The sequence below is a fragment of the Strix uralensis genome, chromosome 17 (genome assembly GCF_047716275.1).
Source record: "Strix uralensis isolate ZFMK-TIS-50842 chromosome 17, bStrUra1, whole genome shotgun sequence".
Classification (NCBI taxonomy): Eukaryota; Metazoa; Chordata; class Aves; order Strigiformes; family Strigidae; genus Strix; species Strix uralensis.
In genome coordinates this window covers 5,869,335-5,895,754 of record NC_133988.1, presented here as the reverse complement: position 1 = coordinate 5,895,754, position 26,420 = coordinate 5,869,335, and the positions used below count along the sequence as shown (strand labels likewise).

Sequence of the window (26,420 nt, the reverse complement as noted above, 5' to 3'; positions counted from 1 at the left end):
AGGGTTATCCGGGGATGCAATGTGCATACAGTGGAACAAAATGTAGTTGTCACCCCCAAGTCTGATACCACACCTGATGGCAAATTCAGTTCCGTGCTTCCAGGGGGAAGCAAAAAATCATGGTTTTGGTTACGCAGGGAAGATCAAATTGTGGTATCATGAAGATGGAGCACCAGTGCATCCTAATTTTACTCCAGAACGTAATTAGTTGGCTACCTTATGCACGAGCAACATCCAAGACCTATACTCCAATACAGTATTCACTGATACGCTGATTCCCTCTACTCACATTATGTCCTTGCTCTGTATCTCCAGACTGACAGCATTTTACTATGAACAAACTGTTTAATCCCCCTGTACCTCAGTTTCCTCATCTATAAAATGGAAATACCCTACCTAAAAAGAGTGCAAGGATTCACTAACGGATATATGTTTTTTCAGTGAACACATTTGCTGGTAATTTTAATTATAGCAAATACATACAAACTCTAAGAGCTGGCTACATACAATAAAACATATATATTAATCACAATGTCTACTGCAGCTTATTAAATGCAATTAATTCTATACAATACAAATGCAATCTAACATGCAATCTGGAGATTACGAATGCCATATAAATCCAAAATAAGGGTCTAGATCTTCAAGCCTGTAGAAAATGTCAAATCGTGAACTAAAATGGTAATAAAACCAACCTGGTCTGATTGGGAATAACCCCTCCACATGCACAGTACCACACGTAACAAACACGAGCTGGGAAAACAAGACCTCCTTACTCCTCCTGCAACTCCCTAGCATCACTACTTTATTGGACAATCATTGATGAACACTTATGCTGGTAAAGAGTCTTCTATCCAAAGTTCTCAAACTGCTTTACAAATCGTCTCTAATGTGTGTAGACAGTGCCCATTATTTCCCCCTGTCCTTGTGTACTCTGTCCTCCATAATTTCTATTTGATAAGCTATCCTGAGGCCACATTGTCTCTTCAAGTCTGCAGGAGAGACATCCATTCTCTCTTTTGGCAGGTCTCTTGACCTACTCTTCCATTTAAATAGCATTTTCTGATTTTTTTCTCTCTCAGATCTTTTCTTAGGAGACAGTTCTTTCCCACCTTGACTGTATAACTCACCATCACTTGCGACAGTTTCTTGAATCACTGATGCTGCAATCAATACAGCAAAGCTGGCAGAGGATGGGAGTGAGGAGGTGGGAAAACAAATGTGAAGATGTTGTAACCTTCTAGTCCTTGTGCTGTCAGCTCAGCATACTGTGATGTCTGACTGGACTCACATGGCTTGTACAAACTCAGGCAGTGACTGCACAGGGAGCTGTGGTGGCTCAGGGCTGTTCTGTGCATCCTCCAAACCAACAACAGCGAACTAAAGGCGATATCCTACGTGAAATGAAGCAGGACAGGACTCTCTCACAACACTGCGCTCTCTTTGCACTGTGTCTCTCCTAATCAGCCTTCTGGACCAAAACCAGAGGCCTTCGCTATACATAGGGCCCAGTCGGTAGCACGCACAGTGCACACGTCCTATTGGATTACAGGGCAGAGTGCACTCACATGGTCTGCTTGTCAGAGACCCAGCCGTGGCTCTGCAAAGAGAAGGAAATGAGGGAGGGCATGAATGAAAGCAACCCGCAGCACAGGACAACCTGAGCCCAGACGGCAGGATGGGGGCTGCCACCAGAAAGGCAGGGGCAGCAGGCAAATACACCTTGGCAGGCACACTGGAAGGCTAAGCCAGGACCTCACTCCACTGAGAAAATACATGGAAATCTTCATGGACTTTGATATCGTTCAAAAATGTGAGACTAGCTTATCACCTAGGAGCTCACTGTATTGACAAGTGGAACAGATGACGGCTAGATCCCAGTTTGGATACTAAAACACAAAGCAATATGGCAAAGATCAATGCAATGCAGTCTCTGTCACGGAGAAAATGCTTCTATCTGCATCAGCTTCAGAAACCATCAAACTTCCCCAGTCCCTTTAATCACAGCCCCAAAGAAAAGGTCTCTTGGAAAGTCCAGACTAGACTTTGTGCTTTTTTCTCCCTGGGCAACTCATATTCTAGAGTTCTCCAAAAAACATGACCCAAGAATGTGATCATGGGTGAAGGACAGAGGAGTTAATAGAGAAAGGGACAGAGCAGCAGAATAGGCATCTATTTCAGAGGGCAGAAGTTTATCACCCAGGACAGGATTTCCACTGGGTTTATCATTGTTTTCGTTGTCTAGAATTAAGGTCATTAAAGAAGATGTTTCCACTCTGAATTAGCAATGAGTTCCCACTTAATTTGTAGTGCCTCAGCGCTCCCGTGTGATTTGGCTCCAGGGACCTTGGTGTTTCTCCTGTGAATTATACGTTGCCCTAACTGGTTCTTTCTCCCACCTCACATCTTTTCCCTTATGCCCCCACTCCCCTTTCCCCAGTTTCTTCTTTTCAAAGAGCACTCCCTGCTTCCTCAGGTCACGTCAGAGATCACACCTTTGAAAATCACTATAGAAATAATTGTAAGAAGTAGCTCTGTTCCACAATTCTCCTCAAAGTACACACCCCAGATCACCCCATACCTGGAGCCTGAGGAACTGTAAATACTGGAGCAGAGTTTCGTGAGGTAGCAAAGGCAGAGCGCCCTTCCAGGGGTACAGGGGTGGCACTGGACTCTCTGCTAAAGCCCTCAGCCCCGGAAGGCAGATGGCGGCCCCACCACCTGCCACAGCCGGAGGGTGACTGCAGCACCGGGCCTGTCCTCGTCCGCCTCCCCAGGACCTTTCCGCGGCTCCAGCCGGACGAAGAAGGGGGTGAGCGCGGGACGTCCCGTCTCCATCATTCAAGACTTTTGGGCACCAGACAAAGCGGGCTGGGGTCACTTCAGTCCAGGTGGGTAGAAGCAGCACAGCGAAACGGGCTGAAGCCAAAGGACTCAACCTTCAGCAAACTCGAGGGAGACGCGCGCCCGCCGCCCCCTCAGGCCGGCCCGCGCAGCCGCGAGCCGCGCGCGCCCCCGCGCGGAGGGTACGGGAAGGCGGCGGGGTCGCCACGCGGGCCGCCCCCACAGCCCCGCCCCCACAGCCCCGCCGGCGGCTCACGGAGCGGAGCAGCACCGCGCATGCGCGCAGCCGGCTGATGGAGGAAGGTGGGGCCATGCCGGCGGATGGGCACGGCTCTGTCCCCGCCCCTGCACGCCGACGATTGGCTGCTGTGCGCGGAGAACCCTCGCCCATTGGCTAGGAGCAACATCCGTCCCAATCGGGCGCCACCGCCGCCATGGTTCGCTTCAAGAACAGGTGAGGCCGGAGCCGGGTCCGGGCCCGTCCCCCTCCCGCTCCGCTGACGCCGCGCCCTCCCGCAGGTACGTGCTGTGCGAGGTGGTCTCGGAGGACCCGCGGTGCCGGCAGTGCATCGAGGACCGCGCGGTGGGGCTCGCCGTCAGGGACGCCATCGGGAAGGTGCACGGGGACTACGGCCTGGCCTGCTGCTCCATCTCCTTCACAGGTGCCGGCGGGACGCGCTGCCCCCGGGTCCTGGGAGGGGGGAGGCTGCTCCGGGAAGGGCCGCGGCTGTGGGCTCACCGGTGCGCGTGTGTCCCCGCAGTGAAGTACCTGAACGCCTACACCGGGACCGTGCTGCTGCGGTGCCGCAAGGACTCCTACAGGCTGCTCTGCTCCGCGCTGCCCTTCGTGAGGCAGCTGGAGAGCCGGAACCTGCGGTACCCCTGCTTCCTCAACACCCTGCACGTCGGAGGTCAGCCGCTGTGCCGGGGAGGGAGGGAGGGGGGAGGCCGCAGAGCTTAATCGTACCTTCCAGGCCTGCTAAAATGGAAGAACCGCAGCTCCCCGCTGTGGGTGCGAGAGACACAGCTTATGCGTCACTAATTTAGCAGCTTCCAGCAGATCTAAATAAGAAACAGGCACCAGCAGTTCGTTGTTGAAACCCTCATCAATTCTGCTTGAATCTTCATTACAGTTAACACAAAACCAGAGCGGTGAATACTATGTTACATTATTTTCTTATTTTAAAATATATTTTAGAGTATGGTATCATCCATGTCCTGAAAATTAAACCACTTAGGGCAAATAATGGGCACTACATGTCAGAAATTATTATTCCACCACTTAACCCCCACAGTGCAGGAATGAAGTCTACAGCCACTTAATGAAGTTGTTGCCTGGGGCATTTACGTTCAGAAAATATACTAGCAGCTCTGAAACACTTGGTTTTGTAGATTGTTACATATTTTTGTGACTCCTACAGGTACCATAAGAACATGTCAGAAATTTCTAATTCAGTATAATAGAAGACAGCTGCTGATGTTGTTGCAAAACTGTACAAATGAAGGTGAGTTCCTCCAGCCGCTCTCCTAAAATGCAGCCTCATTTCCTGGGGATTCTGTAGGATATGCTGGGCTACTTCTGAATTCTTGAACTAAGAAATGTTCCTTTCTTAGAAACTGATGATATTCCAGCATATGTGAAGAGATCAAGTACTGACCCTCTGTTGCTCTTTATTGCAGAGGAAAGACAGTGTATACAGAAGTCCTTGTTGAGCTGTTCCCTTACAGAAGAGCAGTCTCAAAGCGGAGATGAGGAAGATGATGATGGCACAGAGACAGACTGAATGTTACTTGTTACTGTTCATCTCTGTCCTGTACTCGTGGAATCAAGATGTTACCAGTTATCTTCAGTGTTAAGCAAGGGACAGAAAAAGCATCTGTTCATATTTAGACTTCATTCCCCCATTCTGAGTGTTCTTAAATAAATTTAAAAAAAAAATAATACAGTTTGACTTAAGTAGGTTACTTGCCTGTTTCACAGCCACCTGCACTCCTAAGGAGCGTAGCAGCTCAATGTGATCTTCATACTGAGGTAGAACTGAGCTTTAGGCAGTTGGCATGGCCAAGGAATGTAGTTATTCTCCTTCAGTACAGAAAAAGCATTAACATCTTACTGTTTTTTACCTTGTCTTCAAATGCACCTGTTATCCATAGGGCTATCCATTGTTTTGAGTCACAAAAGCACCAGTTGTGTACACAGGAGCAGAGATAACAGGGAATGCAAGGTAGAGCTGTAAGGCTCTACTCCATCTGACCCATTATAAAACTCATAGGTACAAGTACTGCTTAGATATTTATTAAGTTTACACCAATCAGTTACAGGAAAGTAGCATTGCTGGTGGTATCTCTTGAATCCATAGGAAAACAAGATACAACTTGAAGATGCTGTCCTGTGGAGACTGCCCCTGCAGAAGGGACGGTCTGCCTTCCCCGCATCACTTCCCTTGCTCTAGTGCCTGTGAGAGGTGGAGGTGAGTTACACCAGCTCCAGCTATTCTGTCTCTCTTCCCAATGCAAAGAAAAGTTGGCTATAAATGTGTAGAGATAATAGAACACAACAGATACTGGTTAGACACTAAATAGTTACTCCTGTTCCATGGCTTTAAATGACTATTACAAATAGGAAATGATAGTACCGTGAAGGCAGTTACCTGCATACTTGAATCTTACTTGGCTGCTTTCTCTGCCCTCACCAGTATTTTTCCAATGTGCGTGTAAAGCATAAACAGCAAGATGTGCTACCACTTTCAGGCATCTTGTCTTAGTTTCTTTGCACTCTCTTGACAAGCTGTACTGTCTTTCCATCAAGTGTAGTCAATTGTGACCAAGCGTGAAGTCAAGCTGCTTTCAAAGAATGTTTTGCAGGTGTTTCCTCTATCCTCCTGTAGCAGTTGAAGTATTCTTTACCTCCCCCTTCTCCCTCTCCTCTCCAATTTACAGCCACATACAGAGCTTTGTGCAGTATACTCTTTGGTACTAGCTTCCCATGCACACATGCTTAAGTGCCTCGAGGAAGCACTGGTATAATATGCAGCCTATCACTTTGAAATCAAACGTCAATGTATTGACAAACTTTTTAAACAGGGATACGACCGATGACTTTACCGGTGGTATGAGAGTACCTGACTGCAGGAAGTCTCCACGCACACGCTTCCTTGCTCAGATCAGTCATCACTGTGTCGAAGGGAGAGAGCACATCAACTTTTATAAAGCCTGTGCAAATGCAGGCTGACCACGGTGCAAATGAGGCCAAAGATAACAGAAGACACGGTCAGCCTTGCCCTGTAAGTCAGGCGGTACTTTATACCAGCTCCCTGGCATGAACTGGGGCAGCAGGACGGTAAGATTTGAATCTGTGCAACTCGGTGTTCTTGTGCTCCACGCTGATACGACAGCTCAGTTACAGCTCAGGAAGTGTGCAGTGCTGTAAGTGCGTGTGCATATGATTTATTGCAACTGTTGGCCTTGTCTGATACGTTACACCTATAGTTCATTTTATTCAACAAAATCCACACCACTTAACTCATTAGCTCAAATCAAACCAGAAGCAGTGCAGAATCTGACCACCCAAAAAGAGCGGGGAGGGGTCCAAGAAGAGGCATGTCTATAGCCTGAGGTGCTTAGTGCAGATCAACTTACATCCCAGAACCAAGTGGATACAGGCCTTTATCCCAGTACAAGGGACCCCAGTCTCTTGCTGGGGGATAAAAGTTATCTACAGTCTCCAGCTATCAGTTGTTTTTCCAATTCAAGAGCAGCCACTGTCAAAACATTCAGGTAGTTACCAAGAGCCCTAGGGTGGAGTGTTTATTCTAGATGATTAGGTTACAAAGAATGTGTAGCCCATGGTTGGCAAAAAAACCCCAAAAAGTTAGCAGCCTCACTCACCCACATTAAAACAGAGTTGAACAACTGAGAGAAGCTAGGAGGTTCCTTCTACCACTAGTGCCAGTACGCATTTTGAAATACACAAAATCATCAACAGTCACTTCAAAACCAAGTAGCCAAGTTCTGCTTTACACTCACCTCAGCTTTAAATCTTTCCAAGCCAGGAGAACAGGAGGAATTCTTGCTCTTTAGAAAAAGAATGGATATAGCAGCTAACACCCTAAAGCCAGGAAGCTCTTTTGCCCATTTCAGTGCAGCGGAAACCAGTTTCTCAAGAGAGCAGTTTGACAGCTTTACTGAAACAGCACTACTGCCACAGTGAGATGGACTTCTGCCCATGAATACTTCTAGGGAAACAGGCTTGCTGCCTCTTCACTTAGTTAATATTGCAGTATTCTGGCAGTGACACATACTCCTTTCATACTCCTTATTAGGCCAAAAGAACCAACACGGCACAGACTAGAAGCCTTGGCTGGTTTGTCTCTGGGTTGTTTCTTTCAAAACTTTGTTTCAGTATAAACTGATAAAGCAGTTGGGATCAAAAGATCTTACTTCAACATATACTACCATGGTTTCCTCCTGAACCCCCTAGAAGCCCCGGAAACACAAGTTTAGTCTGTTCAAATTTAAATACTTAAACTATAGCAGCAAAACAAAGCAAAATGAAAAGAAAACCAGGAGAGGAAACTTCTCTTGAATAGCAGAATCACTTTGTGTGAACAACAGAGGTGCTGAACAATAGCTTCTGCTTCTGTTTCTTTCTTTTCTTGCCTCCCTTTTCCTCTGTGAAGAATTAAAATGATACTGTCATTCTTCTCATGGAACAGGAACATCACACAAATGATAAATGGTCTTCCCTAGCTTAAATGACTTCTACAGGTTTAATGACTCCTGGTTTCAGCTGGAATAAAGTTAATTTTCTTCCTAGTAGCTGGTACAGTGCTATGTTTTGGATTTAGGATGAAAATAATGTTGGTAACACACTGATGTTTTAGTTGTTGCTAAGCAGTGTTTATACTAAGTCAAGGACTGTTTCAAGCTTCTCATACTGCCCTGCCAGCAGAGGCTGGGAGTGCACAAGAAACCAGGAGGGGACACAGCAAGGAGAGCTGACCCGAACGAGCCAAAGGGGTATTCCATACCCTGTGATGTCATGCCCAGTATATAAACTGGGGGAAATTGGCCAGGGGACCCCAAAGCTCGGGGATCGTCTGGGCATCAGTCAGCAGGTGGTGAGCAATTCTATTGTGCATCACTTGTTTTGTATATTCTCTTACTATTTTTCTCTTCCTTTCCTGTCCTACTAAACTGTCTTTATCTCGGCCCACGAGTTTTTACTTTTTTCCCCAATTCTCTCCTCCATTCCACTGGGGTGGCAGGAAGTGAACAAGCAGCTGTGTGGTGCTTAATTGCTGGCTGGGGTTAAACCACAACAAGGTCTGTGACACTTCATATCAACTCACTGAGCACCAGGTAATTTAATTTTAACCAAAAAATTACTACAAATCACCTATAAACATCCCTAATATTCTAAAGCTGGTGTTGCAACAGCAGATCCTAGGACTGCAAGTGTGCAGCAGTTTGCCTTTCAGACAAGTACTGCTTTCATCCATGTCCAAAAAACACAACTGGAGCTGATACTCCACTGAAACTCCCAGACCCTCCTGTCCAACTCACTCCATCCATCGTTCAGTGCAGTCTCCAAATAGAAGCCAAAGCTAAACATCAGAACTGAGCATTATAAATGAGTTTTATCTGCCAGTACCAGGCTTGGAGGTTTAAGTTCATCTCAATTTGTTTCAGACTCCTAATCTGACATTTCAGCTAGCAATTACCTCGACATTTTGGTCACACATAAGCGATAATTCAGCAGCTCAGGTATTTTTAGTTTAAAAGTGCATAACCTGAACTTCCTTGAGATAAAGCTTAAATTAAGTTCCAACATAGAGACATGGCAAACAAGATGGTCAAAAGCCATCTTTGTCCTAACATGATTCTTTGCTAGTTGGGAGGTCTTCTCAGCTCCCACCGACAGAGCTGCTTTAAGCTAACAGAAGCCCTAGTCAACCTGTTCAGAAACCACAACCTGACAATTTTCAGAACTGTTCTGTGGCCAATTTTTGGTCCCCAAAATTGCTGCTCTCACTTCTTCCAGAGGAAGAAGAGGAAATGCTCAATTTTTTCACTTCAGAAATTTTTCATGCCTTCCCCCCACCTTGTACCTGGTAAATGATCAGCTGTGGACGGTTTGTCCAGTTTCAGGAGGGCTGCCTCAATAGCTTGGCTGAAGGAATTCTGGAAGCTGGGCACAGGTATGCGGTCAGAGCTGTCACTTTCTCCATCACTATCCACTGGCACAGGGAGTGCCAGAGTGTTCTCATCTGAAAGAAGGAAAGGGCCTTCAGAGGCAGAAGGCTGTATAAAACTTTCACAGTGCAAACGCCCCCCACTCTAGATGTTTCTTGTGAAGTTGTATCTTAGATTTAGATGCACACTAAAGAATCTGAAGTAGTAATACCAAATTTTCTTACCTCTTGTCTTTGGAGCAGGTTTGGGCCATGTTTCTGGTTTTGCCTTTCCAACTCTCAACATCTATCAAAAAGTTGTAAGACATGATTAAATTCCATGTACTAGAACAATCCTGCATATCCCTTAAGTAGCAAAAGAGTCTTGGAATCCCCTGAAAGACTCAAACCCTGCGTTGTCTCCACAAGATTTATACCACATTGTTTTTGTGGGGGAAGCATTTGTGTTCTCAGACTAATCCCCAACTAAGACACAAGTAATTCTGACAAGATTTACTCTGCTACATGGCTTACCTGGGCAAAGGAAGGGAAGGGAGACTCTTCTTCTAAACTCCCACAGAGCAACGGACTGACCTGGCTGGCAGCAGGTGACAGAGGAGTTGGAATAGACTCTACAGAGGAAGCAGCAAATAATTAAAACCAGTTGCATTTGGCAAAGGCACTCATTATGCTGCTCATCACGATGAAACAAAATCTTATTATCTTATGTAATTAACCATTTTTACTTCATCAGTTCCATCCATTAGTCACACAGTGGGACCTCTCAAAATTCCTCAATCTTTTTATTTAAGGGAGATTTAAGTTTGGTTTTTATTGGGTTTTTTTGGTTTGTTTTGGGGTTTTTGTTTACTTATTTTGGAGTGTTGTATGGGGTTTTTGGTTTGGGGTTTTTTTTTGGTGGGGTATTTTGGTTTGGTTTGATTTTTTTTTGAGAAAAAATATTTAAGAATAGTTTCTACTTAATATTTTATGAACTGCAAGATAAAACATTTGGTAATGCATGACTGGACAACAACCTAACTGAGAGCTCATCAACCACATTTTATTTCAGTATAATGTGGTGGTGAAAATGGAGAGGGTAGAAAGAAAAATTGCCAGTAGCATTTTCTGGGCATACACACTTTTCTTCCCTTTTTGGGGAATTTTTTTTTCCTTTCTTCTGCCTCAGCAAAGACTTAAACGATGGGGTAACTACAATGCAGATCTCATATTGTCACTGAAGTAGAGGTAGTAAAAAGCAGGAAAGGACCAGAATGTTTCTTAGCTGTGTCAGCCTTTTGTGTATGATCTCATAGGCAATCTAGGAAAGAAGCAGTCTGATCAGTATTAAGAAAGTTTAGAGTGATGACCTGAGCAGTAGATTCCAAAAGAATGATCGAGAGCTAGATGTGATGTGTTTTTCCAGATGCTCACCTGTCTGAAACACAGGGCTTCTGCCAAGAGGAGACAGACAGAAGCTCTGATGATCAATGCTGGTAGTTTCTCCATGGCAAGAAGTAAAAGCAGGGAACTGCTGCAGATTCTCTAAAGCAATATGGACCTCTGGATCTAGAAAGAGGTTTTAAATTAAAGCACTACACAATGTGGGGGAGGACTGTCAATATGCAAGTTGTTTCAGGAGTCTAGGAGGTGCCAACTCAATTTTTTTTCCATCCTCTATTTTAGAGACCAGTACAAGCCCTGCTGCTGGATGGAAGCAGTTCCTAGGCATTTTTCTTCCTTCTTCATTCTTCACTCTATATCATGATTACTATAAAAACAGAAACTAAGAATCCTGAGAGCTGTACACACCATAGAGACAGCTGCACCCTCTAATGCCCTCTGTCTCTCCCATAATGGGCAAGTATGCAGCAATTGCGTAACATCATTTAACATCCTGACTAAAACAGCTTATAGTTTTTTCACTCTACAGACACTGTTTCTAATACCTCGTAATCTTTTCCTAAGTACACACTACAAACTAAAGGGCTTAGAGTTCATCCTATAGCTCAAGAAATCAGCTCAGCAACTAAAGATGACTGGAAACCCACCAGTTATGCTCAATCACAACTTACATTTGCCCTGTTTCTTGTTTTCTTCTATCTCAATTCTGCGTTCACGTCGTCGTTCATCACGAGCTTTCTTCTGCCGTAGACGTTTCCTCTTTTCAAGGTCATCTAGGAGCAATGCACGGGATTGGATATCAAAAAACCCACACCAATACTTTGGCAATGTTTTCTCCAGCTTTGAGAACGACGTATTCAGTTATAACACATTAGTAACACAATATGCTTACAAACAACATATGCTCTTCCAAGCAGTCAGCTTTTTTATTCTTTGTATAATTGTTCTCTATAAAACAGTGAATTGTGGTTGTTCTGTCTAGTAGTCATCAGACAGTTGGTGCAAGAGGAGTAAAGCTGCTATGTATGTTCTTTCCTCTGCCGTTAAGGGATAAGAACAACTTCCCCTTCACCGTCACAGATACATGACAGAGCCTACCAGAAAGGTAGTACCAACCTGAAAACAACTCTAAAGTCTCCTTAGAGATGATGGGTGGCTTCAGAGCCAGTTCACAAATGCTGAACTCACAGGTGAGGGGCAAGTGACAGAGGTAGCGATGACGCTGTCTTATATCCTGATAAAAAAAAATGAGCAGATATATAATCACAACAAGGTCTAGAGGCTGCCACGGTGATGAACTTATGGAGACAGAATGTCCACCATTCAAAAAAATCAAATGGGGAAAAAAAAATACCAGCAGTGACATAATAATCACTTTATAAACTACAAACATGTGAAGGATACCCTGGGTCAGAACCAAATGCTCCAAGATCCCCATCAATTGCATCACAATCAGATTTGGATGCAGTTACTCCAGCTCGCTTACTGATTTTCTTGTTATTCCTCTCTGCTCGCTCACATCACTGGAATAAAATTCTACAACACCTGTCTTCCGATGCAATTATTTTTGCACTGGACCCAATTTGCATTTTACACTTAAATTATCTGGACCAACAACCACCACTTTGCTAGACTGAAACAAGCTGGTGTTTGTATTTTTTCTCACAGACCTGAAAAACTTGAAGACAATTCCCTACTACCTCTGCATCCATTCTTTCTTGAGCATATCCCTTCTTAAAGATGAATTAAGAATTATGTATAGTTGTTACTGCACATGTCAATTCTTACAGTTGTCTTTATCTGAGATAAAGGAGGAATTCAAGACCCATCCTCTCTTCCATAACTTCAGTGCCTTAAGCACTTTCACTCTATCTCACTGAAGTTTCTTTCCATCCTCTTTATTTTCATAATATCCCACGTCTACCCTTGATGCTCAGTTCAAGACAGAGGCAGAACACTTCTTCCACTTGAGAAAGATGATAATCTGTCTAGTTCAAGCTACTGTCTTATATAAGAATTTACTGTTTTTAAGACAGCTTGAACAACAAACCAATCTTAAGCTTGCAATTCTTTTCCTACCTTCTAGAAAGAAAAAAAACTAGACTGCAGCCTATTTATCTAAAGCAACATAAGGTACTGCGCCTTACACAGATGACCTTCACTGATGAGCATGCCTACCCATTCATAGTTATTATTTCTTATTTCCGAAGAGGAACACATCTCATCTGTCAGCTACAATGATCAATCTGCTAAAACAAGGGCTCTTAATTAACAAAAAGATAAAGTAACTACCTCTGTCATTGAGTAGCCAGTTATTTCCACTACAGCTGCAGTTATCTTCTCTGGACTCTTCTCCAAGCTGCCATATTCCCGAACAAGACATCGAACATTCACAGGGTGAAGATACATACACTGTCCATCCTCCGCTATAAGATAAGATATCATCACTTGTTCTTTGCCTGTTAATTTTCAATACCCTTCTCCCCACCTCAGTACATTCTCCAGTAACAAAACTCCTCTGAGTTTCTGAGGGACTTATTTCACAGGGTTTAGCTGCATCTAATGAAGTGACCAACATCTTTCTCAAGAAGGATCCCAAAGAAGGAATCTCTGCCCCCATGGTTCCAGGATTTCATTGCACTGACCTTGATAGAAATAGTAAAAAGGAGAGTTGCTAAGATGTCCACTGCTAATTGTATCTTTAGATTCTCTGCAGCTTGTTTCAGCTGGATTTGGTTCTTCTGTAGTGTTCATATCAGGTTCCCCTACAGTGTCCACCTCTGGTACTTCCTCTTCATCCAGCACTGCCTCTTCTGCTTCCACAGGAGGTGAAAAGGAACTTGCCAGATCAGAGCACGGCTCCACAAGCTCCTCATCAAATGCAGAGAGATATTCCACACCACACTATCACAGCAGAGAGCATACAGTTAGTACCCACATCACCACCTTCAAAAGATTATCATCTCTGCAAAAATCTTTGGCACCAGTTCACCATATACTGCAGTGTAAAGTGGCAGAATTAAGTATTAACAAGATCTGCCAGAGCGGAGTTGTCACCCACCTTCTTCTCTCGGGAAACTGCAGGCTCCACAGCCTTGGAGCCTTCTAGGACCAATTCTTCCACAGCTGCACTGATTCCAGCAATGCCATTGTTTTTATCCTGGTCAGCAGAGAGTGCTGTTTCTCGCTCCTACAGGTCATCCAAAGAGAACAAGTTTCAATTTCCTATTTAAGCCAAAAGACTATCACCAAAGTTATTTTTAGCCTTGTCCTGTATCTTCAGGTTTTCATAGATCTATGATTCATCTGTGACAAAGAGTGACCCTCGAAGAGAGGTCCTCTCCTTCTTGTTATTGGAATGTGCACCCATTGTAAGATGCCTAAAGGCTCTGAAAAGGGACATTCTACAGGTTTGCTCATGTCTGCCCAATAAAAGTTATCCCAGAAATTGTTGGGCCTGAAAGGGAAACATCTTCCTTTGAAAGCAGAACTCTCTTACATTTATGGAAGAAATACCATTCAGTAAAAAGCATTCTGTTCTGTTGTCTTGAACATCACGCCAGATACCAGGAGAATAATCACACACAACCACTTATACAGCAGAATGTAGGTGCTCAACACTCAGTATACTGTCAAAAATAGTTACTAAAAGCCTCCAAAGAGGTTCTCACCTTCAGTTCCTGGATAGCTGCCTCAATAAAGCAAGCCTCTGGGGTGTGTTTTTCTTCCTCATACTGTTTTAGTAATGCTGCTTTCTCCTCCAGAATCACCAGCTGCAAGACCTGCTCCCTGGATGCCAGAAGCAGCTTTGAATACTGACTGTGTTGGTCATCTGAACAGAAGGAGCACCAAATCATTAATATCTGTGTGTAGAGGCACCAGTTTGAACTGTTGTTTCTTCTGAAGTTTTGTTACTGCTCAGTTTTGTGAGTTAATCCACTCCAGAGTGGACAATACTTAGCAAGAGTTTGATACAGACTCTGCATATTACCATTACACCATTGATGACACAAGCTGGTGCCACATACCTGCTCCGGTACACACATGTCCCCCACACAGCAGTTTATCTGCCACTTTCAACCTGACACTTCACCACTCAGTTGCTACACATCAAAAAAAAAAAAAAAAATCAAGTCCAAACTTCTTTGCTGTGGAAGCATCACCTTTGAGAAGCCTTGGGTGGTCAAAACTTCCCAAAACAATGCCGTCTGCGGCTTCTTCCTCTTATCTATGTACTCAAAAATTCTGCAACTGGAAAGTTCTGCAAAAATAACTTCTATTTTGGCTCAAACTAATTCATAAATCTACATGTATTCAAGATCGTACAAAACATTATTATGAGGTTTTTTTTATAAGAAGCACAGCAGAAACAGTAAACTAAAGAACTGCATGTTTAGCAGAAGCTAGTCTTCTTTGTTACCAGAGAGCTTATCTTAACTATAAAGTTTACAGCAACCACAGCATCACATTACTAGCACAGTCCATATATTCACTGCTCCCAAGGGTCCAACCTTGTCTACAGAACACCAAGTTAATGCTCAATTTCCTGGGTTTAGGATGATCTCAAATCCCATATTTGTTCTTTTGTTTGTTTTATAACAGGATTTAAAGTCCTTTACTTTCAAATACCAAGGAACATGTAAGCACACACCCTGCCTGCTGGATACCCATCAAGCGTTAGAAGACTTGACTTTTTACAGACAGCTTAAATGCACACAGCCTTTCATAAATGTGACTGCAAAATGAAGTGAGCCAAGACAGCCCACAAAACAGCAATGTTAAGTAAAATTATTTCTTTAGTCACAAAATTTTTGTGATACTAACAGATAAGATGATGATGTGTTAGTCATATTACTTGACTGGAGAAAACTGAAGAAGTCAGGCAACAGATGTTTGGAATAGGTTTGCAATAATTTTGATTATTTTCCCATATCATTCACAGATTTTAGTTGATAAGTGAAGATGATGAAAACCTTGTGGAAGATTACATCCTTGAAATAGTTTAGACACAGAGACAGTTATTTTTGCTAAGCTGTATAATGAGGAACCAGGAGGAAAAAAGTTAAGGACACTGAAGAGCCAACAAGAGCAGCAAGAGTCACACCAATGACTGCATGATACAAAACACACATCAAACTAATACTGACGACTGAGAAGGCAGGGGTCTGCCACGCACTAACTTGAAGGGAAACAGCACACAAGTTAAAGCCTTAGAAAAACCAAAGTGTGGGTAGAAAGCTTATTATTAGTGTGTGGTCATTAAGGTTTTCAGCTGCTAAACCCCATGTTTTATAGTCTGGTTTATTTTAAGGTGACAGCATGGCACTGCTATGGTAAATCCTCTCTACACAAGTCCTAGTCACAGTCAGGAGCAGGATGCCAACCACTCAGATACACTCACCTCCGATGTAAACAGGCTGCACCACATTCATCCACTGAGATTTGGGCAGTGCTATCAGAACACCTTTCTCTCTTCTCATAAGTTGCATTGTAATGGTATCACCAATTGCATATTGACGTGTTTCCATAGCAACAACACTGCAATGTAAGGAGGAGGTTAGTAGGGTAAAAATAACGTTTCAAGAAGATACATCATTTAATAAAGTCTCATCATTTAATCAAGTCTCACCTCTTGAGATCCTTCTTGTGAACAGAGCCATAACAAATAGGACATTTGCTCCAGGTCTTTTCACTCAAGGAGAGATAGTGAAGGATACATGCCCAACAAAAGATATGCCCACAGCGGGTGATCTTTGCTGCGGTTGGTGGGTACAGACATATTGGGCAAGAGGGCACTTCATGGCTACAAATTCGCTGAAATGGCATACGAAAAAAATAGTACAAGTTTTAGACTTGGAAATCAGTTCCTGTGCTACAGAGTAAGCCACCTGTAAGATCTACTCTAGCATATTAATCTTCCAGCTCTTTAGGCTCTGCTTATTTACCAAGAAATTAAGCACACTGTGAACTAAGTAACACCTTCAGACTGCATACGGAATAACCTTCAAAGCCCCCCACCTGGTATTTCTACTCTAATGATATTATCTACTCTAATGACATCAAAAAAGTGACTATTCTCACGGTTTCCCTCATGTATTCATCACCCCTAAGAGTTAGCAGCATCTTCATCATCTGAATTCAGACACTGAGAAGACAACAAATGAGCTCCGTCGCCTCACTTACACAAGCAGACTTGTGCAGCCCTGTTAAACTTACCTATTTCCATGAACATGCTAGTTTTGTCAGACACTTTGTTAGCATCTGCATGTTGCAGAGACATAACTACTAAGCAAGCACCTAGATTTTTCAGCTCTCTTGTAGCACCAGTTAAAAGTAAGCCTACCTCCTCTCCAGCTACACCACACACCAAAACCAGTCTTGGCAGATAGTAAGTTTCTACTTGAGGCAACCTGAAGTTCTGACCACAGTTCTCTAGAGATTTTCCATTTTGTTGCTAGGCAAGATGGGCCACCTATGCACAGAATAATTTTTCAAAATTCTACACTCTAGTCCTCTTCCATGGACTCATGCCCAAGTTTTCTGTTAATATCTCGATCACAAGGACTCTGTCTACAGAATGTCAGATACTATTTTTGATGAGCTCCCATCTGCGAAAGCTAGAAGAAGCTGCTAATTTTCCTAATAGATTTTAGCACTTCTCTTTTCCTGTCATGAAAGTATTTCATAATATATTCCATGACAGATCTTTCCCAGTATTGTGGGAGTGACAGAAGAGGACTCAACTCAAAAACAGCTGAGTTTTACGTAACATCACAGAGATAAGAGGCAGATAAAGACAGGTTGAGCTTCTTAAGGAAAAAAAAAAAAAAAAAAAATCTAGCCCATCACAACTGACCACTTGCTCCACAAAGTCCCAGTTGACCAAGGTATCTGGATCAGCAAAGTGGACTGTGTAGTCCTGTTCTTCAGAGACAACAAACTGGCAGCTGGGGAAAGGCAAAGAGACAGATGATCCACTCAGTTGTTTCTAAGAATTCTTTGAGAACTATCCTACAGGATTCTCTGAGCTTCTTCTTTGTCCAGCAGAAAACTGCTGGACGCAGTGAGTAACTTCTACCAACAAAACCCAAAAGAGTTCAAGTCACAGCCAGGTTTCCAGAATACAGGTGTGCCTGATTTCAGTTAGACACAGTATCACATACTAACTACAGAATGAGCCAGGCAGAGTGGTTTTCCAGAAACATGTAAGAAACAGCCAGCTCCATCGGGGATCTATTAAAAAACAGGGAATCCACAAGTGGAAAAAGTACATTCACAAAACCTAGAACTATTGGGGTTCCTGCAAATAGAATTCACTACAGTAAGGCACAAAACAACAGGGAATCAGAAGCATCAATGCTGAAAATAGTTTTTATTCTCTTTAACATGATCAGATACATTATGCCCTGAACACACTTCAGATTCTGGTGAAAGCAACCATTATTTCCAGTCAAAAGCAATTCTGCTGCTGGATTACTACACCGATCATCATTAGGGTTATACTATATACCTAGGGGTCTGTGAAATAATCAGCAGTTTAAGAACTAAGACCCATAGGAGTAATTGCTTCTGCGACTTATAAAGTCAGATTAGCTTTGATCCAGCAACTGCTACCCCTACCATTTCAACATATTATTTTTTTTAAAAAGTTATCATCTTCTGTAAGGGAACTACATAGGTCTTCCCAAATGGAGTGTCATATTCCACAAGCAATGCTAGAAAATTAGAGCAGAAGACTAACTGGTTTGTGGTTACAGGACTCACTCCATGAGATACCTTGTAAATAGGTAAAGACGACAACTTGATATATTTTTATCCCTTTCAAGTATAGTCATTATCACTAAAAACACTACAGAGAGGTAACTTCACCCTGGAAAAGTCAGCACAAGTAGCTAATTATCCGTTACAGCTCAGTGTCTCTGCAGAAGTCTAAGAGCCCTACTGGTCTTCCACTCACTTGGCCTGTAGGAAGAGCTCCTTGTTGAAAGGCTTATGGCCCCACTTGTTCCTTTTCCCCCAGTTGCCATGTCCATTCCCATCAAAATGGCCTGCTTGGCCACGGGGTTCAAAAGTGAAGTTCAGTAAGTGGTTCAGATTAATCTTCTTGGGACCAGAGAATTGGGCAGGGCTGAACTCTGCCCGCTGAGCCTCTGCTACCTAAGAGACAACAGCATTTGTTAGAACTTGCTAGAATTGCAAAAGCATCACTACAAGTTGGTACCCAGGCCTCATCAGTGATTACATACAGAATACACAGCATCCCCTCACTCACCTTCTCCCATTCCAGTTCTGCAAATCAAGTAGTGCAGTTACAAGTGCACGAGCCCCTGAAAGTTAGAACTGAGTTGTCTTACCCCACACTGATCAAAATGATGAGAGCATAAAAAGAACCCACATAAGGATAAGTAAAAGCTGGCAAAACCTAGCAGTCAAGGTTAATAACAGAAGAAAGTTGTTTGAATCCTGACAATATTCTTTTAGATGGCCAGCAACACAAGCCTGATTACTATCTGCACAGGTTATACTTGTTTTGGTTAGTTTTCATATAACGAAGCAAAGAATGAGAACAGAGGCAGTAGGTGAGTTTTGACAATCAGCAATTTAGGTGAGCAGTGCTGCTTATCCACTAAAACTGAAAAATCAGAGTATCAATGAAAACCCATGAATAGTCTACAGTATTTAGACCCACATCAGCATAAAAGCCTGAGTCTGGTTTTACTCCATCTTGATGTCATCAAGGCTAATACAATTACTTTCCCAATACCACCATCACATGCAAATTTGTACACTGAAGTGGTTAGACACAATCACCTCACACTTAAAAGCTAAAAATTGTATCACTTGAAATTTTCACGAAGGACCTCTGTTTCATGAGGTATGTACATGGCCTGCCTAGGTACCCATTCCTCAGATGGTGTTTTTTATTGCAAGTCTCTCAGAGCAGAGAGCACTCCTCTTCTGTTGTTGCCAAGTTGTTCTGCTCACACTCACTGTGGCATCTCAACGATGTTAGCACCTCTTACCGCTCTTTCCCTTCCCAGCCCTGGAGCTGAACACAGAAGACCTATCTAGGCAGGTCAGAGCGATCCTCTGGTCCCAAGAAAGAAGGCCTCGGAGGAATGGCACTACAATTCTCACCTCATCTCGTCTTCCACCATTACAAGAGCTAAAAAGTTTGCCACTTCCACCGCTACCTCCCCTTTGAGGGGGCATCTTGTTAAAAGCTTTGCTTTTCTGTGAATTGGAGCGACGGGACTGACTGGAAAAGTTCTCATTTTTTGAATATGAAGTTTCTCTTTTACGATTATAACGTTGTTTGGATCCACTCGCATTCTTTCCATCTGAAAGAAAAAAAAACAAGCAAGAATCAGATCAGCAGCCTCAGAGTTGTCCACACGTACTGCACCTCAGCCAGCTTTGCCTCAGAGACAGCACCATGTTCACCTCGGCCACTGCCTTGGGCCCTGGTTAAAAGGACAGCAAACCCCCCAGAAACCCAAATTGTTTCATTCCTATCACTGCCCAAAGAACTGGTCAAAGAGTATAAAAGAAGAAATGTATTTGCTGTGTTTTATCTTTTATTAGAATGGCTGAGTTTTCTTCATCCAGATTTGGAATTGCCATCACCAGATGTTAGCGCGTTGCCTGGTACATTAAGTGATAAACACCAACACCACATCTTCATGACCCATTACAAAAATTGCCAATTAGTTCCGTTTTTTCTTTCAATTTTCTGAAAACACACTATTTATCATATATTGTTCCCTTATATAAATATACTGCTGCATTTGTCTCGAGGTTTCCCACTTTGCAAGACCCCATTCCCTGTTTTCACTCAGTTCCACCCCCCCGATACTTAAAAGACCCCAACAGATCTAATTCTATTCTAAAATACCCTTTTCTTTCACAAAGCCAACAAATGCTTATCGATCCTGAAGCACAAACCCAATGCTTTGGCCTTGCAGGGCACACACCTAGTATCTAAGTACTAAGTCCACCAACCTATGCAACAAGAACTGTTTGCCCGAAAGCGCACCGAGCGCACCACTGACCCTAACACAGAACACGGCGGTGAAAACACAAAGCAAAATACTGCCGAAATAAAGCTCACAAGGGCAGAAAAATCACTCAGGCTCTTGAAAGAGGTTTCCTGTGTCTAAACAGCTGCTTCATTAGACTGCTAGAAAATTAACACTATAAAGGTATTTCTAATAGGCTTAACACAAGATCAGAGTTGCCCCAAGGACACAACAGACTGCTTACCTTGTCACTTACCCTATCATTTCCACCAACCGCCCTAAGTTTTATTTGTAGAAGAGTTATGTTGATAAGCTTGGAAGCAAAACTCCACAAACCCAGCGAGATGTCTATCCACACCAGCCAGCTCCAAAGTCACTCTGGATACTCAGCAAGCGTTACACAAACAGTAACGCCTCACAAAGTATCTAGATCCATTTTCTAAAAGTCTACTCATTTCCCATTTCCCACTTCATAGTCCTCCTCACCCTTTAATATAAATCTTACATGGCAGGCAAACATGCCACTGTGATTCAGGATCTCGTTACTCATATGGGTAGTTGTCATTACCAGTGCCTCCAGTTCGCCCCTTCCCCAGCACCACTTTCAATCCACCTGAGCATTTAAAGCAGCTGGAATGGGATCATTCACACAAAATCTCACTTTTTGTGCTATTTTTAGTTTTCTCTCACACCTGCACTCCTCAAAAGAGGGGGGCAGTGGACTGAAAGGTCTGTGTGTTGTTGTACATCGCTGAGGATCCAACTACTTAAGAATAAGTAATAAAACCAGCTTGGCTGGGGTTTGTGGTGGTCTGCTGTTTCTTGCCTGCTACTACAGCAATAGAAGTAAAAGGACACTATCATCACTTTCACATGATGCAACAGAGCTATTTTGCAGACAAACTTCGTCACCAGAACTGGTCATTTACTCTGCTATTCAAAAGGCTGATCCTTTAATTCAGAATTAAACAAACTCAATTGGAACCACAGATGTGTAACTCAAACACATACTTGCATAGCTTGCAGTGCTGTAATGCATGTCAGGCTAAAAAGACATGGGTTGAGCGTTATCAGGAAAAAAACACACCAGAAGCTGCCAAGTACTGAGGGTGTGACCAAGTCTGGCTGAATGATTATTTAGATAGACCTTTTTTGAGAGTGTTTGTAGGGAATCAACACCACTGAGCTTCTGGTCAAAAATTTTTTTTGAAGAGTTTTGGACAACTACTTGAGTTGTTCAGGAGCAGAGCTTGTCACTTCAGAGCTCAACCACCCTCTTAAATCTGCAATTTCAGAGAACCTGCTAGAGAGGCACATGTCTATTGTGTCTATAGCAATTTTGCAGTTTCTCTGCAATCACCAACTGGGGAAAAGAAACAACTCAAGAGGAGAAGTTCAGGCTAAAGTGGGTCTTTACAAGGCCCAGGAACAGCTTGTTCCTGCAGCTGACAAGAACTTCCTACCACTTAATAGTTTTAATTAAGTTAGTCACCATCAAATCTGTCAAACTGCTAGTTTACACACATTCCTGTCATAGTACAACATCCTTTCAGACCAAATCCTAAAGCCTTTGGTAGTCACTATTAATGACTCTCACATTTTTTAGCAAAGTCTTCTCCACGTGTGCCTTTTTTATGAAGGACCTTACATGACAGTCTAACAATGCTTCACACCTGATTTTACTAATGCACATTGCCCCCCACCCTCACTCCAAATAATTACCCTCATGAGGATTCTGGTCCATCAGAAATGAAATCCATCAACAGACAACCAAGAGTTTGGAGTATGCATTTGTGAACTGGAACACTTTTCCCTCACCCTGAATCTAAGCAATGCTGTTTCTTCCAACCCTTCCAGCATGCCACACGTCAGGAAGCTCTCTGCTTTGTATCATCCCTCCTTGCGTTCCCACGAAGAGCAGGGCAGGACAGGGCTATCTGCACTCATGCAGGGAGAAAAGTGGAAGATTCTCACTGCCACCCTCTCTTGTCAGAGCTGTTTTAAGTTGCGTAGGTTTGGATTTGGGAGTTTCTGTTTTCCTTGTTTTCTTGGCAAATTAGGAATGAGCGATAGTGCTGGTGAGGTACTTGCTCTTCATTCAGGTCCTCAATTAGTCCTTTTGCCGTCCTCACAAGATCTAGCCTATAATAAATATATCTACCCATCCACACTTCAAGAGAACACAGACTGATAAAAAATACTGTCCATATAATTTTATAAAACTAGCAAAAAGCTGTTCTTGCCTTTTGGAGCAAGCTCTGACATCTGTGGTTTCTCCTGCTGGATGCCACATTCTGTTAGAGGACCTCTGTCTCCAAAGATCCAGAGAGAGGAGATCAAGTTCACAGGACTAAAAGCAGCTCTAGGTGACCACTTTGGTCCTGGAGCTGCAGTACTGGTTTGCTTCTGGGGTGAGGACTGCAGTTTCCTTCCATCTTTGTTTGCCTCTTGTTTTCAGCTGAGCTGTGTTGAAGCCAACTGTATTGCATAAGGGGGTTGAGTGGTGGATCACACTTAAGCCACAGGGTGATTTCATGAAAACACACTGAAGTTACTGCTGCTGCTAAGGCAAACATCCCAATGAGCAAGAGGTGACTGAGCAGTCACACACCCCAGCTAAGCACGCTCACACTGTCATAATAAGGCGGCCCAGGAACATTTGCAAGAACTAATGTTGTCCATCAGGTCTCAAGGACTGCAGAGAAACCCAATAATCCTATTTCCCCTTAGCTACTTCATTCCATCCTAATGAGAGGTGACTCTTGTTGGTGCACTAATATAACCCAAAGAAACTTTTCTGTTGGAAACTTCCGAGTTTAATTCAATTTCTAAGGTCAAGGTTGAAGATGGCTGGAATCCAACTTCCACAAGTACAAGAGCTTACACTATCCTATTTAGCTCATTTCAAGACGTGCTGCGAGAGAAACAGGAGAAGCTACCCCAAGGTTTCACAAATGCCCATTTCTCCACTTCCTCAGCTGGACTTGATCACAGCAAGTAACTCTGGAAAGCATCTAAGTGGCAAGAGCTTAAATCCAATGACCCATCACTGCAAAAGTCAAGTATGTAACTAAAGGTCAACATTCTGAGGAAGGTCTATGGTCCATAAAAATACTTTCCATTTCAAAGGAGATGCAAGATTTTCGGAACACATCCTATACCTTTCCTGAAACAGGAGAAAAATAGGGTGAACCACATCAGCTACACAGAGGCCATACCATTCCTAGAATGACTATCCCGTGTGGTGACATGACAGTGTCTTGTGTGCAACAGCTACCAAAACACAGCCACTATTTAACACAGCTGCATCCTGTGGTGGTTTGCCTTAAACTGACCAAGGGAATCTTCTTTCAGTTTTCAGTACCCTTCAGTTAAGATATTCCCAAATATACATCTACTGCCACTAAAAGAGATTCTAATTTTTCCAGGCCTCTTCGATGCACTGTAAAGGAAGCAACTCATTCCATATCCCTTTGCCCTCCACTGAGGTTAGGAAACAAGCATCTTAGAAGCGGAATCACATCAAGCCAAAATTTTCTTCTGTTCCATTAAAAAAGAGGTAATCAGAAAAGTTTGGGGTTTTTTTAATTAAAAGTTAGTCTACTGTATTGGAGTAGAAGAGTATGGCACATCAGGACTTCTCTCCCCACTGCTCCTCTGCCACTAGTGACAGTGTTTCAAGCCTGTAGAAAGTGGCATTCCACAAAAATCACTTAACACTTTTATTTTAGGCTGGAATGACCAAGGCCTTGTACGTCCTTCCTCACTACAGATATTGCTTCTTCTACATGAGGCCATACCAGCCACAGGACAGACCATCTTAAATCCTTACTGAAGGATGTTTATATTCTGTGAACAATCCTCCATACGGCATCACACATCACTAAAAAGAAGCTGTAGTGATGAGGTATCTCTTGATAAGACAGACACCAGTTCTCCACAACAGGAACACCTCACGTCTGCTAGCCTTTCACACTGCCTCTCACAATACATGCAGAGTTTACATCCTTTGTTATTCCATCAGAAGCCAAAGACCTGGTTCTAAAACTCTCATTGCTTACCTAGCACATGATATCCCACAGGTCCACCAGTCCGCCCATGAGAGAGAAAAAAATAAACAAGAGACTGAAAAATAACGAGAGTGGCTCGGGATAAGACTCTCACATCAAATCCTGTTGCTGATGCAAAAGACTTTGCAAATCAGTTGGGAGTTCTTCAGACATGACTGCCTAAAAAGTTCTTCCTAAAAAGACTTTCATGTATTTGAATTTAAAGTTAAAACTTAACTATAATCACACAGTTACACCACAACCTGGGGAGCTGTGGGTGAGCCACCTCCCATGTCACTCACTTCAGTCTACCCTATGGAAGAGCAGTTAAATGCAGGTGAAGAGCAGGTAATACTTGGTTACCTAGGATCTGAGTGCATTTAGAAGGTCCAAAAAGGAGTCAACTCCTTCAACTTACTCATTTTGTTAATCCTCTGAAGTATATTGCTGCTTTCGCAGAGACCTGAAGTAATACAGTTGAAACAAACCACTGAGGAAGGAAATTAGTACAGTGATAACATTGCAGCAACCTGTAGATACTCTCACAAGTACTTCCAGGACTAAAAGCACTAATTTTAATCACTACTGCCCCTTTTCTAGGTTTTATAAAAAAATCCAAGGTTGCCAGGAACGCTCTGCTCCCAAACAGGTTTAGAGAACTGGAGGTGGCTTAGGTCTTACCTTGAAAAGACAGATGACAGGAACCATAATGGCTCCTCATGAACTGCCATGTCAGCAAAACTAGGCGTTTGCAACGACAGGTCTAAGACTGGTTTAAATGCCAGATGAACAAACAATATGCACCTAACTCAGAGCTCCTCCAAAGTAGGTTACTGAAACACAGCCGGTCAGGGGAATGCTGTGTATCGATACAAGACCCACGGAAGCAAGATGTGAGAGCACGCTCAACCTGAGTGCAGGATAAAACTAAGAGTAAACACTGGCAAATGTATGTTCTTACTATAAAAGCAAAGCTTTGGCTCTCAAGCGGATTATTCCAATGCTAATGGAGATAAAGCATTAATCCTCCAAGGAAGAAGAGCAGGAACAGCAGCTCAGCGAACAGGGCACAGAGCCGGAAGAGGAAGGAAAAAGAAAGCAAAAGCAAGCAGTGACCTAAACCGGAGCGTATGGAAACCCAGCTGAGAGACAAACAACCTGACAAGGCGCGGTTCGGCTTCACCACAAACCCACCCCCGGCACAAGGCCGCCGGCCCCGCAGCCTCCCGGCCGCCCCGTTCCTCCCTCCCGAGCCACCACCGCTTCAGACCCCCCAGCGAGACCCGGAGGCCGCCGAGGGCCCACCGCTAACGCCCCCGGGAAAGCCCCGGCACTGCCGGTGCGCGGCCAGACACCCACCCCCCGGCCCCGGCCCTTACCGCCTTTGGGCTTAGACTCCCCCGCGGCGGGCCCGGCCGAGGCGGATCGCGGCTGCTGCCCTTTGCTGCCGGCCGAGGAGCCGGGCGCACCGGAGCCGCAGGGGCTGCTCTTGTCCATGGCGGAGGCTGAGGCGGGGGCCGCGCCGGGCGGGCTCTGCAGCATCAACGGGCGCCCCGGCGGGCGAGCGGCGGCCCTGAGCGGGGGGGCACGACGGGCGCTGGCGGAGCCGGCGGGGGCCCAGGCTCATGGCCCGCGGGGGCGACCGGCGGGGGCGGCGCAGCGCGGACTCGGCCTCCTTCATGGCGACATCTTCTCGCTGCTCCGCTCGAACCGGGGAGGGCCGCGGGAGGCCGGGCCGGGCCTGCGGGGCTCCGGGAGGTGAGGGGAGGAAGCTGCTCACGGAGCCCCGCGGGGCCCGGCGCTGCCTGCCGCCCGAGTGGTCGGCACCACCCAGGCACCCACCGGCTCCTCGGCGCCGACCCGGCCCCGGCTCGGCCGCCGCTGCCCCGTAATGGCGACGAGTCGCCCACAGCAGCGTCCGGGACCCGGAT

At 44.2% G+C, this 26,420-nt stretch overlaps 2 protein-coding genes across 3 annotated transcripts; one reads left to right on the top strand and one right to left on the bottom strand.

The window, feature by feature from the left end:
• Positions 1-3,244: 3,244 nt before the first annotated feature.
• On the top strand, positions 3,245-4,786 carry POP5 (POP5 homolog, ribonuclease P/MRP subunit). The gene is made up of 5 exons (XM_074887574.1): positions 3,245-3,298; positions 3,364-3,506; positions 3,606-3,755; positions 4,266-4,349; positions 4,525-4,786. Exons 1-5 carry the CDS (start codon positions 3,279-3,281, stop codon positions 4,626-4,628), a joined length of 501 nt encoding a protein of 166 aa, XP_074743675.1. The 5' UTR covers positions 3,245-3,278; the 3' UTR covers positions 4,629-4,786.
• Positions 4,787-5,124: 338 nt separating this feature from the next.
• Positions 5,125-26,420, bottom strand: RNF10 (ring finger protein 10). Of its 2 annotated transcripts, none has more exons than XM_074887572.1 (17): positions 25,869-26,420; positions 19,560-19,762; positions 18,379-18,578; positions 17,278-17,368; positions 16,051-16,235; positions 15,823-15,959; positions 14,093-14,253; positions 13,483-13,611; positions 13,067-13,325; positions 12,714-12,847; positions 11,538-11,655; positions 11,093-11,194; positions 10,452-10,586; positions 9,552-9,649; positions 9,264-9,324; positions 8,955-9,113; positions 5,125-7,515 (listed from the first exon to the last, which is right to left on the bottom strand). In XM_074887572.1, the coding sequence occupies exons 1-17, from the start codon at positions 26,029-26,031 to the stop codon at positions 7,439-7,441; spliced, it is 2,412 nt and encodes an 803-aa protein (XP_074743673.1). In that variant the 5' UTR covers positions 26,032-26,420; the 3' UTR covers positions 5,125-7,438. The 2 variants fall into 2 exon arrangements, with proteins under 2 accessions (XP_074743673.1, XP_074743674.1); XM_074887573.1 differs by lacking the exon at positions 25,869-26,420 and adding an exon at positions 22,684-23,227.